Raw genomic sequence first — 16,269 nt, forward strand, 5'->3', positions numbered from 1 at the left:
GTTCATATTTACTGGTGTGCACTATTTAATAGTTTCCAGCACTTCTATTAATTCAGCCATTTTGTGTGCCCAATGTTGATTTCAGTCACAAGCTGATCTTTTATGCATCTAAATGTCCACTAACTTCTGGTGGTGCATGTACAATATCATAGTCTTATATATCCTCTCCCCATTTCAGTTGCTTCGCTATAATAAAGTAGGTTGCAAAGTTCTTGAAATCTTCAGCACACCCAACCCACAAAATATCTATTTTCAACATTATTTTAGCTTGAGAAAAGATCTGGAACTGGAATGAATTGGTGTAGGGTTTCCCAGTCATTCTGTACTGTAAATTGCAAGATATATTGGAGCAGCAAAGAAACTGGTACAGGCATGCGTATTCAAATACAGAGATATGTAAACAGGCATAATATGGCACTGCGGTCTGCAATGCCCATATAAGATGACAATTGTCTGACACAGTTGTTAGATCAGTTACTGCTGCTGCAATGGCAGGTTATCAAGACTTAAATGAGTTGAATGTGGTGTTATAGTCAGCACACGAGCAATGGGACATAGCATCTCTGAGATAGCGATGAAGTGGGGATTTTCCCATACAACCAATATCAGGAATCCAGTAAAGCATCAAACATCTGACAGCGCTGTGACTGGAAAAAGATCCTGCAAGAATGGGACCAATGAGATTGAAGAGAATCATTCAGCATGACAGAAGTGCTACCCTTCTGCAAATTGCTGCAGATTTCAATGCTGGGCCATCAACGAGTGTCATCGTGCAAACCATTCAACAAAACATCATCGATGTGTGCTTTTGGAGCCAAAGGCCCACTCGTTTACCCTTGATGACTGCATGACACAAAGCTTTACGCCTCGCCTGGGACTGTCAAACTGGATGACTGGAAATATGTTGCCTGGTTGGATGAGTCTCATTCCAAATTGTGCATGTACAGTTGGAGTGATATGGGCCCCTGATATGTCTAGATACGACTGTCAGGTGCAAGCATTGTGTCTGATCACTTGCATCCATTCATGTCTGCTAAATCTACAGAGCAAGAACCAACTTGTTTCGCCAACTTATTTATTATGGAAACTGCAATAAACCACCAACAGTAACACACTCTTCAAAACAATAAGGACCCCTTCTGTGGATCAAGCAAATAACTACTAATTCCTACACACAGAGCGCCCTTTGACTCTGTACGTGTACAACTGTTCCATGTCGAAGTCTGCTGTTAGCAGCTGGTAGATAGTATACCACGGTGGAAGCGATGTAACACAATCGTTGGGGCAGAGAGGATGGTCCAGGTGGCACACTGCTGGACGGCCAATCTTCTCCACACTCGACGAGTTGAAAACTGCTCATTGAACGGCTGGGCACCGGCTTATCTAGCCTTTGGCAGAAGGATATTGCTGGGAATATTTGCACACATATGATCACCAGAAAATAGTTCATCAATCGTAGCACCCCCTTCATCTGCTGCTGGTTGATGCCCTCTAATAGATGTTGGCCACACCTATGTGTTAGTTGTCAAGTGTGGTACTTGCTTGTAAACACTCTTGCATTGGCCAGACTTTGCAGAGGAGTCGGCGACCTGCATCAACGGCCAGTCTGCTGTGTTGCCTCTTCAGTATGCATCTGTGGTGACTGCAGCAGTCCTTCCCCCCACCCCTCCCAGGGGCGAGGCGAAGGCACATCTCGATGTTGGACCCAGGTTCCGCTGGTGGAACGAGATCACGGGGGTTGGCGGCAGAGGTGCCGGTGACGGGGGTGCCACATCGACACCCACAGGTGAGAGACCTGCCCATGGGGGCTCTGCGAAAGCCGGCAATGGCTGGGGCCTCGCGGAAGACTCCAGACCGAAGGTTCGGCACCGGAGACAGTGGCAGCGCCAGGCTTGGCCCACAATGGTGCTGTAGCTGGTTGAAGTGCTTCCAACAGAGGGAACCGCCATTGATGACAACAGTTGCTATGGTGTGGCCGAAAAGCATGGAGGCCTTGGCAGGAACCCAACGGGGAAATGCCAATGCCCAAACTGGATCCTATGGAAAGAACCGCAGCCTCGCTGAGAGAGGAACAGTCGGATGAGGGGAAGCAGGAAACGGAGCGACAAGGAAGTCTAATGAGTGTGGCCATGCAACTTTTCTGCCGGAGAAGACCCCACGGGCCCAGAAGAACGATATGTACACAGGAAGAGGTCGAGGGCAGCTGCCTGGGAGTGATACTGACACAGTTTGGCCATCTGCGATTTAAATGCGTGGACAAACATTTCAGCCAAGCCATTGGATGCAGGATGGAATGGCCATATGGAGCAGCTGGATGCCAAACGTACCACAGAAGGAAGTAAACTGCCGATGTGAACTGCGGGCCGTTGTCTATCACAATCGCCTTCGGTAGATCCTCGATGGCAAAAATGTGAGAGAGGGCTTGAATGGTGCGAGGGGCAGTTTTCGAGAACATGTGTGCAATGTATGGAAAACTGCTGCCGGCATCCATCAAAATGAGCCACTAGGACCTAGGAATGGACCTGCAAAATCCAGATGGAGCCAGGGACCGTGGGGCAGTGGTTGAAGGCAACAGAAGCAGGCGTCGTGGCGGCACCGACTGCTGACAGTGACAGGAGGTGCAGGAACTCACCATGTGGGTGATGTTGCCATCCATACCCCACCAATATACATGTTGGCGGGTGAGGCGCTTTGTCAGGACGATCCCCCAGTGCCTGACATGCAGGAGCTCGAGGACCCGCTGACGGAGGGAGGATGGTATCATGACGTGCCAATGATCAGTATCCCCTAAGAGAAGAAGAACTCCATCGTGGACGGAAAAGTCATTGCAGTGAGGCCAGTAAGCCCAAACCTCTGGGTCAGACACCTGACGATGATCAGAGGGCGACCCAGGTTGAATGCGGCGCAGAATCGTCTGGAGAACAGGGTCCGAGGCTGTGTGCTGTGTGACGTGCTGGGTGTCCAGTGGCAAGTGGCGATGGTGGAGGAGGCCGCACCATCCAGACGAAATCAAGCAACCACATCAGTATCAAAGTCAGAATCTGCTCCCACAGGAAGTTGAGAAAGAAGATCAGTGTTGGCATGGAGAGCCGTGTCCTGGTAACAGATGTTGTAGGTTTATCCTGCAAGAAACAATGCCCAGGGCTGCAAGCGGAAAGCAGTCTGGATAGGGACGGTGGATGTGGCACTGAACACGGAAACCAAGGGTTTGTGGTCCATGTAGTGTGTGAACTGGCGGCCATAGATGAAGTCGTGGAAATTCTTAAATCCTAATATGATGGCTAAGGCCTCCTTCTTGATGTGGCTATAGTTGCGCTGTGCATGTGATAGGGTTTTTGAGGCGAAAGCCACTGGATGCTCAACAGCATCAATGATTTGAGACAACACAGCCCCCAGCCCATAATCTGACACATCAGTGCCCAAAATAAGAGTCTTGGTGGGGTCATACAGGACAAGGCATGGTGGAGCGAGAAGAGTAGATTTTATATGCTGGAAAGCCTGATCACATTCTGGCGATCAGATCCAGGGAAAATTCTTGCGAAGGAGGTGATGCAGAGGCTCTGCCAGAGCTGCAGCATGTGGGATGTAACACCAATAATAGTTGAGTTGACCCAAGACGGATTTGAGCTGGGAGACGTTTGTTGGCTCAGGAGCCGCTGAATAGCCTCGAGGTATTGCGGCGTGGGGAGAATACCTGTAGCACTCAAGACATGACTGATATAGGTCACTTGCGGCACAAAAAATTGCCATTTGATCCTGTTGCACTGCAACCCCGCAGCCTGCAGAACCTCGAAAAGTCGCCGAAGATTCCATGCTAAGTCTGGGGCTGAGATCCCTGCAACTAAGATGTTGTCTAAGTAATTGGCAGTGCCGGGGACCTCCTTAGTCACCAACTCCAGAAAGAGTTGAAAGATGGCTGAAGTGCGGGCGATCCCAAAGGGAAGGCTGTTGTACTGGAAGAGTCTGAAGGGAGTATTGATGACAAGGACCCCTTGAGAGGGAGCATTGACTGGCAGCTGGAAGTATGCTTCCCTAAGATCAATCTTGGTGAAGATATATCCACCCACCAACTTGTACAATATATCATCGACCTTCGGGATAATGATAGGCCTTAAAACACGTGATCGCCAGGTAATTGTTTGTTGATCGTTGCGCCCCCTTCCTCTGCTGCTGGTTGATGCCCTCTGATGGACATTGGCTGCCCTTACATGTTTGTTGTCGACTGTGGTATTTGCTTGTAAACGCTTGCGTCGGCCAGACTTTGCAGTGGTGTCAGCAACCTGCATTGCTCGTCTGTCTGCTGTGTTGCCGCTGCAGTAGGCTTCTGTGGTGACTGCAGCAATGTCCATTGTGCATTGTGATGTACTTGGGCAATTACAGGAGGACAATGCGACATCCTGCATGTTCAGAATTGTGACAGAGTAGCTCCAGTAACATTCTTCTGAGTTTAAACACTTCTGCTGGCCATCAGACTCTCCAGACATGAACATTATTGAGCATATCTGGGTTGCCTTGCTACATGCTGTTCAGAAGAGACCTCCACCCCCTTATACTCTTACGGATTTATGGACAGCTCTACAGGATTCATGGTGTCAACTCCCTCCAGCACTACTTCAGACATTAGTCAAGTCCATGCCACATCGTGTTGCAGCACTTCTGTGTTGTCGCAGGGGCTCTATACAATATTAGGCAAGTGTACCAGTTTCTTTGGCTCTTCAGTGTATTTATGTATACTTGTGGCATATTGAAATGGTATACTGATGGCCACGCTATGGGCTCGAATACTTTCTGAGTAGTGTGTAGTCAATAGAGGCATAACTGTTCAACCTTAGAGGCTCAGCATGATGAACAGGATTACAGGAGCATCATGAATAATATCTTCATTGGTGGTAACACTGCAATGAGTCTGCAATCAAAATGAAACTGCAGTCCATAGACTGAAGCTGTGCCATATTTTTAGGAAGAAAGTGTGATAGTCATTTCCACCAAGCAGAATAGTATCTATTGTGTTGTGGTGCATGTAAAGTGTTTCACTGCCAGCCTGTAAATGACATATAGGTTGAAATAACTATACTGCATGACTCAGAATGAAAAGTTACCCTGTGTTGTGTTTCTTTGTATTTGGGAGGGGCCATAAATTATTGCTATAACTCAGTAAACATGCTATTTGGCATACAAAGAAATATGAAGAAGACAAGGATTTAATGTCATGGTGGTGATAAAAGTTTTTAGAGACAGAAGAATACAAATTGTCGAAGTCCAGAAGCATTGGATATAGGAGTGAAAGATTTTTTAAATGTACCATCATATGAAATAAGCTATATATGCTTAGTACACAGTAGAATTACAAGGGGGTAAAATACAGGGAGCAAAAGGCTATTTACAATTTGTACAGAAACCAGATGGCAGTTATAAGAGTCGAGGGGCATGAAAGGGAAGCAGTGGTTGGGAAAGGAGTGAGACAGGGTTGTAGCCTCTCCCTGATGTTATTCAATCTGTATATTGAGCAAGCACTAAAGGAAACAAAAGAAAAATTCAGAGTAGGTATTAAAACCCATGGAGAAGAAATAAAAACTTTCGAGGTTCGCCGATGACATTGTAATTCTCTCAGAAACAGCAAAGGACTTGGAAGAGCAGTTGAACGCAATGGACAGTGTCTTGAAAGGAGGATATAAGATGAACATCAACAAAAGCAAAAACGAGGATAATGGAATGTAGTCGAATTAAGTCGGGTGATGCTGAGGGAATTAGATTAAGAAATGAGACACTTAAAGTAGTAAAGGAGTTTTGCTATTTAGGGAGCAAAATAACTGATGATGGTCGAAGTAGAGGCAAGGAAAGCATTTCTGAAGAAGAGAAATTTATTAACATCAAGTATAGATTTAAGTGTCAGGAAGTTGTTTCTGAAAGTATTTGTATGGAGTGTAGCCATGTATGGAAGTGAAACATGGATGATAAATAGTTTGGACAAGAAGAGAATAGAAGCTTTCGAAATGTGGTGCTACAGAAGAATGCTGAAGATTAGATGGATAAATCACATAACTAATGAGGAGGTATTGAATAGAACTGGGGAGAAGAGGAGTTTGTGGCACAACTTGACAAGAAGAAGGGACTGGTTGCTAGGACATGTTCTGAGGCATCAAGGGATCACAAATTTAGCATTGGAGGGCAGCGTGGAGAGTAAAAATCATAGAGGGAGACCAAGAGATGAATACACTAAGCAGATTCAGAAGGATGTAGGTTGCAGTAAGTACTGGGAGATGAAGAAGCTTGCACAGGATAGAGTAGCATGGAGAGCTGCATCAAAGCAGTCTCAGGACTGAAGACCACAACAACAACAACATGCTGTCATATGCTAAGATTGTAAACGGCAAATATTGGTACAGCACTGGAGAGGCCAGAGTCAACGGCATTGTTGTTTCAGTCAGGATGCGTTCAGTATTCTGTTAGAGCCTCACAATTACTTCAGTCACTGGCTTAGTGTTTATGAGAACATACAGAATCTCAGCGGAGAGGTGAGAGCTAGAACTAAGTGATAATGCATTCTTGCCTGTCTCTGTAAACTCACTGCCAGCCAGCATTTTTAGCACTTCCATAGCAATAATAGCAGCTGTAATGTTGCTAATAAACCAATGATAGTTATCCTGTGAACTGGATTTGTGTGTGTATTTTGTAGTTTGAGGCAGGAGGGGGGGGGGGGGGAGGGTGTAATGACATGTACAGTAAAACAGTCCTTCCTTTGTGTTTATTGTTGATTAGAATTTGGAATGAACTCATTTTATCCCTTTAATTCGTTGTTATGATTTGTGTTCCTTTTTTGTCTGATATTGACCTGTTGCTTCTTCCTTAAACTGATAAATTTTGTTCAGATGCTATAAACTAAATGTACTGTAGCTCTATGTGCTGTTGGCAGGCAAACAAAAAGAAAGGAAGAATCCTACAGAAGAAAGGTCTTGATGAAGAGACTTTTGTCCCTGCTGAAGAGTTTGCTGAAATATTGGAAGATACTGGAACATCTGATCACAATGTAGGAAGCATATCAGCAGTGTCTACCAAAGATAATGCTGGTAAGTGTAATACATGACAGCTGTCTTTCTGATACTTGTGGAATTGAACTACATCATAATTAGCAAACCAACTGCAGTGTGAGCAAGAAATTTTATATGTGTTTGTTTAGGGAGGCGAGGGGAGGGGACTAACTGCAGTATATTAATGCATGCAACTAGATACAAGTATATGGGTTACACTTATTAGGTTTTCCCATTTCAATAGATTTCATTGAAGTGCTAACTTGTATCAGATAGGAGAACATATTTGTGAACTATGTTGCCAAGTATCTCCAAATACCCAAATCATTTATTCCGAAGATACCTTCCAGTCAACTCCATACTCCTGTTGCAATGACACTTATATGGTATCCCTCAAGAACAACAGTTTTTAATGAAGCAGTTAATTTCTCTGCAAGGCTCACTTTGAAAGGTCAAAGTGTCGAAATAACCCATCATAATGCAGTTTTGCACTGCCCCAAGTTTTAGCATAATTATGGGAGAGATGTAATGGAATGGGCAGGCAAATAGTGACTTAGGTAAGATGTGCTTTGAAAATGGTTAATGAGTAGCTTAAAATGACAGCTATATTTGCAATAACTTTACCTTACTGGACCAGTGGTTTCTTTTGATTGAAAGGTGCAATGCTGGGTATCCAACCAATGAGACGCTACAATGCGAGCAGTAGTGGTGTCTTACTGTGCCCTATTAGGGCGAAGTGGCTTACGGCAAAGGTGCATGTAAAACAGGGACACTGTTCATCACCTGTAGCCTGAATAAACTGTTCTACTAACCATGCCACATGGAGTCTAAAGTACTGAAAATTCAAAGCAGAGAATGAACTAGGTGTTGTGAATGTAGTAACTGATTGCTACTATTAATTCAGCCCAAACATCAACAGTAGCAGAAAATAGTGTTTCCCTTTTATTGTTCCATAATGATGGCTGGTTTGTACACTTGCTAGGGGACACTTGTTTGATAGGGTGCACTAAAACAGAAATGCAGCATTTGATCTCCTAAACCTAATATACTGATATCTTACTAATTTTGCTGTTTCTTGGCATGATACTATAGGTATCGCTAATAGTGATTGTTGCAGACATTCTTTTATGGTTGTAGTTCTCTGTAAGTAGGGACTGCTAAGTTGGAGGGTGGTCTTTGGAGTAGTCTACTGAGTTAACTGAAGTGAACAATCTTGACTGCTGGTTCGTAACTGTGCGAGTGAGTGTGGCGCATCATGTTTTGAGCCTGTTGGTGGAAGAATATCCTTGTCTGGCCATACATGATGGAAGCAATGTAGCCTGTGTTTGACAGGATTTTTCATTGGCTGTTCACACTACCAGTGGACATGCAAGTCACTCTAAAAGTGGTGCAGAAATAGCAAGAGGCTGTTGTTTGTGAGTACCATCTGGAGGCTGCTGCATGGAGCTGAGAGACACCAAGTGAGTTGTTGTATCTGTGTGGTGGCAGCCGCTCACGGTAAGTGTCCTCCTCCTGTGCTTGCTGGCGTGCATATTTGCTAGGTGCACATGTTGCTTCCCATGGCATTCGCTTGCACCACTGCAGGAAACCCATGCAGAAACACAGTGAGGTGATGGATGCAGTTGGAGCATGCTGCTGGAGGCACTGGCATAGGCTGCTGCCGACTGCATAAGAAGGTCCCTCAGACAGCTGGCTACTTATAGATCTTCTGAGCCTGTAAAAGAAAACAGCATAGGAGAACTGCCTATGTGCATGTGAGTGCAGTGGTCCTGACTTGATTTTTGTGGTGTGTTGTGATGCCATGTAAATATTTATTCATAAACATGGCATTGCTGAGCTGATCTATGAATATTCCTGGTACACATGTCTTTTTACCATGCTTGTACATTGTTTGTGGGAGAAGACTGGGAGGAAGTAGGAGATACAAGATGATAGATGACACGAAGGGAAGAGGAAATTATGCAGACCTGAAGAGGACGGCAGAAGACCGGACAGCCTGGAGAACTATCATGTGAAAACCTGCCCTTTGGCAGAATACTAATGATGATGATGATGATGATGTACATTGAAAAGTGTACCTGATCATTCACCTTAAAAAATTTTTGTTTTGACTGTTGTTGAGTCCTGGCACATGGATGCACTAGCAGCTTTAAAATTTATGTTAATGTTAAGTGGGTCTTCCATGGAGTCTCTCTGCTGGAGATTGTGCCTCATGTGAAGTGGCACTGTACCGTGAGGAGGAAGATAAATTAAGGATAGTCTTTATTGTACTGTTGAGTCCATTGGCCTCAGGATGAAATGGTGACATCCTGCAGTGTGAAATGCTGTTGGTTACACAAAATAGTTTAAATTCCCGAGAATAAAATTGTTTGACATTGTCAGTGATAATGTATTTTGGCCATCCTTCAATAGAGAAGACCTTAGACAAAGCCTTTGTGGAAGATATCAATGACATCTGTACCACAAATGGAAGTTTGAAGGAAGCACCAGTGAGGATGGAACAGTAGCTTCCGAGAGATGGTCCTGCAAAATAAGTATGCAGACATGACCCGGGTTCTGCTGTCTGTGGCCACAGAAAATATTGTCGAGGTGGTGCTGACTGGTATTTTTGACATAAGAGCCATTTAGCTGACATCATTTCATTGTCTTTGTCAATATTTTTTGAGAAGTAGTGCTCTGAAGCAATACATTGCATATGAACTATGCCCCAATGACATTAATGTAGCATCTGTAGACCTTAGATTTAAGCTCCACAGGAATAACCACTCTTTGTTTTGATTCTGAATGTACCGCAATGACACCTTTCTACCTTGTACTTGCTTGCCTCTTGTTCCATTGATTAATTAAGTTCTTATAATTAGGCCACTCCATTTGAACATACTGTTCGAGCTTAGGCAAAAATGGATCTGTAGGCACAAATTTGGCAATTAAATTAGAGTTTACTGGGAAAATTTCCCACAGTGTCTTGACTATTGAACTAAACTAAACTCCTCTCGAACAGGTCACGAAGGCCCAATGGTACTGACCGGCCGCCATGTCATCCTCAGCCCACAGGCATCACTGGATGCAAATACGGAGGGACATGTGGTCAGCACACCGCTCGCCCGGCTGTATGTCAGTTTCCGAAACCGTAGCCGCTACTTCTCAATCAAGTAGCTCCTCAGTTTTGCCTCACAAGGGCTGTGTGCACCCCGCTTGCCAACAGCGCTCGGCGGACCGAATGGTTACCCATCCAAGGCTAGCCCAATGCAACAGTGCTTAACTTCGGTGATCTGACAGGGACTGGTGACACCACTGTGGCAAGGTCATTGGGCTTGCCTATTGACAGCTATTGAAAAACAAAAATCATCTAATAAGTCAGTCTTTTTGTGTTGCCCTAGTGGCAAATGTCAACGGAAATCTGCATTTGCTTGTTGTACTGTGGACCTGATTATAATTACATAGTTGCAGTTCAGCAGAAGAAATGCCTAGTGCTGCAAACATTGAGCTCTGCATGTAGGAACGGTATTGTTTGGTCCAAGTATAGCCACTAAAGGTTTGTTGTTGGTGAGGAGGATGAAAGTACATTCATAAATATAATCATGAAATTTCTTGACTTGCAATATAATTGCAAGAGCCTTCTCCTCGCTCTGACTGCAATTTCTGTGTGGCACTGTCAGAGTCTTTGAAACGAACACAGTTGGTCATTCAAAACCATGATGTTGATGCGATGGAGGCATCTTCAGCAGTTGTGAGGATTTTGCTCAGATCATACATCGTAAGACATTTGGTGTCAATCAAATATTATTTTAATATGTTAAAAGCACGTTGGCATTCACTGTTCCATTTTCTTTTGGTTGCTTTTCGTGACAACTTGTGCAGTGGTTCACTGAATAAAACTGTGTGAAGGAGGAACTTCTGATAATAATTTGTGTGTCACAATACAGAATGTAATTGCTTGACATCCTTGGGAGCCAGGGGGCGTTTAATAGTGTCAGTGTCTTATGGCATCAGTTTGAAGCATGTGCAAACTGTATGTATCCTACATATTGCACTTTACATTGAAAGTAGATGCACTTGTCTTTGTTGCATTTCATATTTGCTACTTGTAGATTTTTGAGAACAGCTTCGAAATTCTGTAAGAGTTCCTGTGGAGTTGTGTGTGAGACATTTATGTTATCGAGGTAATCCACAGCGTTCCGAGCTTACAGAATTAATTGCTCGAAATATCACTGGCCTTGCAGTGGTAGAGAGCAAATGGATTATTTGTAACCATAAATTTTGGTGTGTCTTAATCCAAAGGGATTTACAAATATGTTTCTTTAAGATACAGCTTGGCAAATTATACACCACCAGCTAATTTTGACATCAGTTCTTCTGGGTTGCAAATAGGATATGAATCAATAAATTGAGAATTTATTCTCACTTTGAAATCTCCACAGATGTGAAGAGAACCATTTGGTTGTCCAACTAAGATCGGTGTTGCCCATTGGCTACTGATTACAGCTTTGATAACTGTGTGCTATTCGAGACGGCTGAATTCCTGCTTTACTTTATCTTCCAGCCTAAAAGGAATATTGCGTGCTTTGCAAAATTTCGGCACCGAATTCGGCTTCAGCATAATTTATGCATTGTAACCTTTGATATTGCTAGCTGCTTTGGAAAAAATATCATTATATTTTTTGCAATAGCTGATTTAACTTTTAATTTGGAATGTCAGTTTGAATTTGATTTGTTTCTCATGCATGGTGAAGCCCAAATCACTGAAGACATTCAGTCCCAGCAAAAATTGTTGCTGCAGTTAAATTTACAACTGCGAGTGTAGCCTGCTGTGTAAATTGTTTATATGTAAGATATGTTGAAAAATTGTCCTTTCACTCGAATTTCCTGATTGATGTAACTGAGCAGCGAACATTGGAACTCTATTAACTTTGGCATTCCCAACCTTCGGTATGCCCACAGGTTAGTGATTGAAATTGACAACCCTGTGTCAATTTGAAAATTGATTGGCACTTTATTAACTTGAAGAGTTACAGTTAACAACTTGCTATTCCTAGAAAAAATAGCATTCATGTGACATTTAGTCTCCGCAAAAGTTGTTGAATTTGCACATGTCCATTTTGAACAATATTTGACTTTTTACCATTAATCATTGCATATACGTGAGTGTCTGCTATTTTTGTTGACTGTGATTCATTTTACACACCTGAGCTATATGCCCAGATTTTTTACAGTAATCACAACACGCATTGTATTTTGTGGTTTACACCACAGCGTGAACAGGATCTTAATTTAGAATTTCTAAATTTGTTTACTGACTGTTTCAGTCAATTAGTCCTGTGATTTCTGGGCCTAAAAGTACTGTTTACTTGGCTGTGCTGGCTGTTGATATGTCGTGAACAGCATTTTCACTCTGTATTGCTTCAGCAGATACACATGTTTGTTTGTATGCTCAAATCAGAGGCAAACAATCTTGTAAATTGGGTTTGTTAGATTTCCAAGTCCTCCTCTAATTTATTGTAAGGGGAGTGCAGGAAAAGCATTCACAAAATAGTGAGTCTGCATAAAATTTCTTACATTGATCATTTTCACAATGAAATTGATGTCCTGAGTCGGGCCCTGCAGTTGAATAATCCACTCTTTATAGTTTTCTAAACTTGTTTACTGACTGTTTCAGTCAATTAGTCCTGTGATTTCTGAGCTGGCTATAGCTTTGTTTTGACTTCTTAAAACATGAAAAATCGATGTCTGGCAGAAGAAACATGAACTTGTGAGCTGAAATATGTTGCAATGTCTGTCTTCGTGAATCTGCCATTTCAGTTCCTGCAGTATCTCTGTGACACTCACCCATGGATTAAACACACCTGTGACCGTTTCTGCCGCCCTTCTCTACATACATTATGTGACCAAAAGTATCCGGACACCCCCAAAAACATACGTTTTTCATATTAGGTGCATTGTTTTGCCATCTACTGCCAGGTACTCCATATCAGCTACCTCAGTAGTCATTAGACATTGTGAGAGAATAGAATAGGGTGCTCCGCGGAACTCACGGACTTCTAATGTGGTCAGGTGATCGGGTGTAACGTGTGTCATATGTCTGTATGTGAGATTTCCACACTCCTAAACGTCCCTAGGTCCACAGTTTCCGATGTGATAGTGAAGTGGAAATGTAGGGACACATACAGCACAAAAGCGTACAGGCCGACCTCGTCTGTTGACTGACAGAGGCTGCCCACAGTTGAAGAGGGTCATAATGTGTAATAGACAGACATCTATCCAGACTATCGCACAGGAATTCCAAACTGCATCAGAACCACTGCAAGTACTATGACAGTTAGGCGGGAGGTGAGAAAACTTGGATTTTATGGGTCAAGCAGCTGCTCATAAGCCACACATCACACCGGTAAATGCCAAACGATGCCTCGCTTGGTGTAAGGAGTGTGAATATTGGGCAATTGAACAGTGGAAAAATGTTGTTTAGAGCATGAATCATGGTACCGAATGTGGCGATCCGATGGCAGGGTGTGGGTATGGCGAGTGCCCGGTGAATGTGATCTGCCAGCATGTGTGTGTAGTACCAACAGTAAAATTCGGAGATGGTGGTGTTATGGTGTGCTCATGTTTTTCATAGAGGGGGCCTTCACGCCTTGTTGTTTTGCATGGCACTATAACTGCACAGGTCTACATTGATGTTTTAAGCACCTTCTTGCTTCCCACTGTTGAAGAGCAATTCGAGGATGGTGATTGCATCTTTCAACACGATCGGGCACCTGGTCATAATGCACACCCTGTGGCGGAGTGGTTACACGGCAATAACATCCCTGTAATAGACTGGTCTGTACAGAATCCTGACCTGAATCCTATAGAACACCTTTGGGATGTTTTGGAATGCAAACTTTGTGCCAGACCTCACCGACCGGCATAGATGCTTCTCCTCAATGCAGCACTCCGTGAAGAATGGGCTGCCATTCCCCAAGAAACCTTCCAGCACCTGACTGAACGTATGCCCATGACAGTGGAAGCTATCATCAAGGTAAGGGTGGGCCAACACAGTATTGAATTCCAGCATTACCAATGGAGGGGGCCACAAACTTTAAGTCATTTTCAGCCAGGTGTCCAGATACTTTTGATCACATAGTGTATGTTCAGTATCCCCTGTTAGTCCTATCTGGTACTTGTCCCACAATATCTTTTGTAGACTGATTGCACTTCCCCAGTATTCTGTCAATAACAAAGTCTACCACTTGCTTTACCCATGACTGAACCTAGGTGATCACTCCATTTCATAGCCCTACAAAGTGTTACACCCTACAAAGTGTTGGCTGCTTCCAACAGTGACACATTGATATTACAGTCATAGAATACTATGTTTTTTCGCTTTGTGAATTGCATAATTTTGCATTTCTGAACATTTAGAGCAAGTTGCCAACCTCTGCACCACACTGAAATCTTATCAAGCTCTTCTCTCATATAGTACTTCATTATAGATAACCATGTCATCTTCAAAAAACCTGATTTTACTCTTAATATTGTCTGCAAGGTCATTAATATACAACATGAACAGAAAAGGTTCCAACACACTTCCCTGGGGCACACCTGAAGTTACTTCTACATCTATCATACTGAGTCAGTTGCTTTTTGGAAATCAAGAAAAACTGCGTTTGCCTGGTTGCCTTGATCTAAAGTTTGCAGTATGTCGTGTGAGAAAAGTGCAAATTGGATTTCGCAAGATAGATGTTTTCAAAAACCATGCTGATTGGCATTGAGGAGGTCATTCTTTTCAGGATACCTCATCATATTTTAAGCTCAGAATGTATTCTAAGATTCTAAAACAAATCTGTGTCAAGGGCATTGGACAGTAGTTGTGTGGATCATTTCTACCACCCTTCTAGTAGGTGGGTGTGACCTATGCCTTTTTTCAAGAACTGGGCACAGGGATCTACAATAGATTATAGTTAGAAGAGGGGGTAATTTGGCCACATATTCAGTACAGAATCTGACAGGGGTTAGAGCTTTGCTCAATTTTCACGATTTCAGCTGTTTCTCAACACCACTGACACTAATTCATTCATCTTTTCACTGATACTAGGATTAAATTGGGCAATTCTCCTGGGTTTTCCTTTGTAAAGGAACATTTGAAAACTGAGTTAAGCATTTCAGCTTTTGCTTTGTTACCCTCAATTTCAGTTTCTGTCTCATTCACTAGTGACAGGACACTAACTTTGATGCCACCAACAGCCTGCGTGGAACGTAATTATCCAATGCTTGGTCAACGATTCTTTTAAACTTTAGCCAGAGTTCCTCTGTTTGTTCCTGACCTGTGCTAAAAGTTTCACGTTTCTCGTTTAGATATGACATTACAGATTTTTTTTATCTAGTTTACTGACCATGTATATCTTCCTGCTTGTTTTAGATGTCCTTTGTACTTTGTTAATCATTATTGCAACAACAGCATCATGGTCACTGATACCAGTTTCGATGTGGCCATTCTCAAAGAGGTCATGTCTGTCTGTTGCCATTAGATGCAGTATATTTTCATCACGAGTGGGGTTCCTAACCATTTGTTCTAGGTAGTTTTCTGAGAAGGCATTTAGTAAAGTTTCGCAGGATGTCTTCTCATGCCCACCACTAACAAAATTGTAATTTTTCCAATTAATTGTTGGATGATTAATGTATCTGCCAATGATTACAGTATGACTGGGGAACTTACGTACACGTGAACTGAGGTGTTCTCTGAAGCTCCTGGTTACATCATGAGTCAGGTGGGTGATAGGAGAATACAATTATTATTTTATGGCCACCCCTGATACTCAGTCTTGCCCAGACAGTCTCACATGCAGCTTTCATTTCTATCTTGGTGGATTTGGTTTGTCTTCTCCAACAAATAGACCACCCCCATTTCCCATTTGTCTATCCTTTCGATAGACCCTTAAAAGTTCCTCAGAAATCTCACTGCTATCAATTTTAGGTTTCAACCAGCTTTCTGTACCTAGTATTATGTGAGCTTCACTGCTTTTCATGAGTGCTTCAAACTCTGGCACTTCATTGCGAATGCTTCGGCAGTTTACCATTAGGATTTTGAGCAGCAGCCTCTGATGTGTAGTGCACACCTGACCTATTTAGAGCGACCCTACAGTTCTCAACCTTATGGCACAAGTCCAGTAAGTTGCAGCATAGCTTGTCACAGAACTTTCAAAGTCTCAGGTTAAGTCCTTCCACTCAACTCAGTACCAAAGGACCATGATCAGTTCCGTGGACA

General features: G+C 43.1%; 1 protein-coding gene across 2 annotated transcripts in view; it reads left to right on the forward strand.

Annotated features, from left to right (window-relative positions):
• Positions 1 to 16,269, forward strand: part of LOC126236748 (CCAAT/enhancer-binding protein zeta) — a 198,385-nt gene that overhangs the window by 161,852 nt on the left and 20,264 nt on the right. For both annotated transcript variants that reach the window (XM_049946284.1, XM_049946285.1), the window contains one exon: positions 6,914 to 7,067. In XM_049946284.1, the coding sequence (XP_049802241.1) occupies positions 6,914 to 7,067 (154 nt within the window). The remainder of the gene's footprint in view (positions 1 to 6,913; positions 7,068 to 16,269) is intronic.

Source organism: Schistocerca nitens, chromosome 2 (assembly GCF_023898315.1).
Source record: "Schistocerca nitens isolate TAMUIC-IGC-003100 chromosome 2, iqSchNite1.1, whole genome shotgun sequence".
NCBI classification, from domain to species: domain Eukaryota; kingdom Metazoa; phylum Arthropoda; class Insecta; order Orthoptera; family Acrididae; genus Schistocerca; species Schistocerca nitens.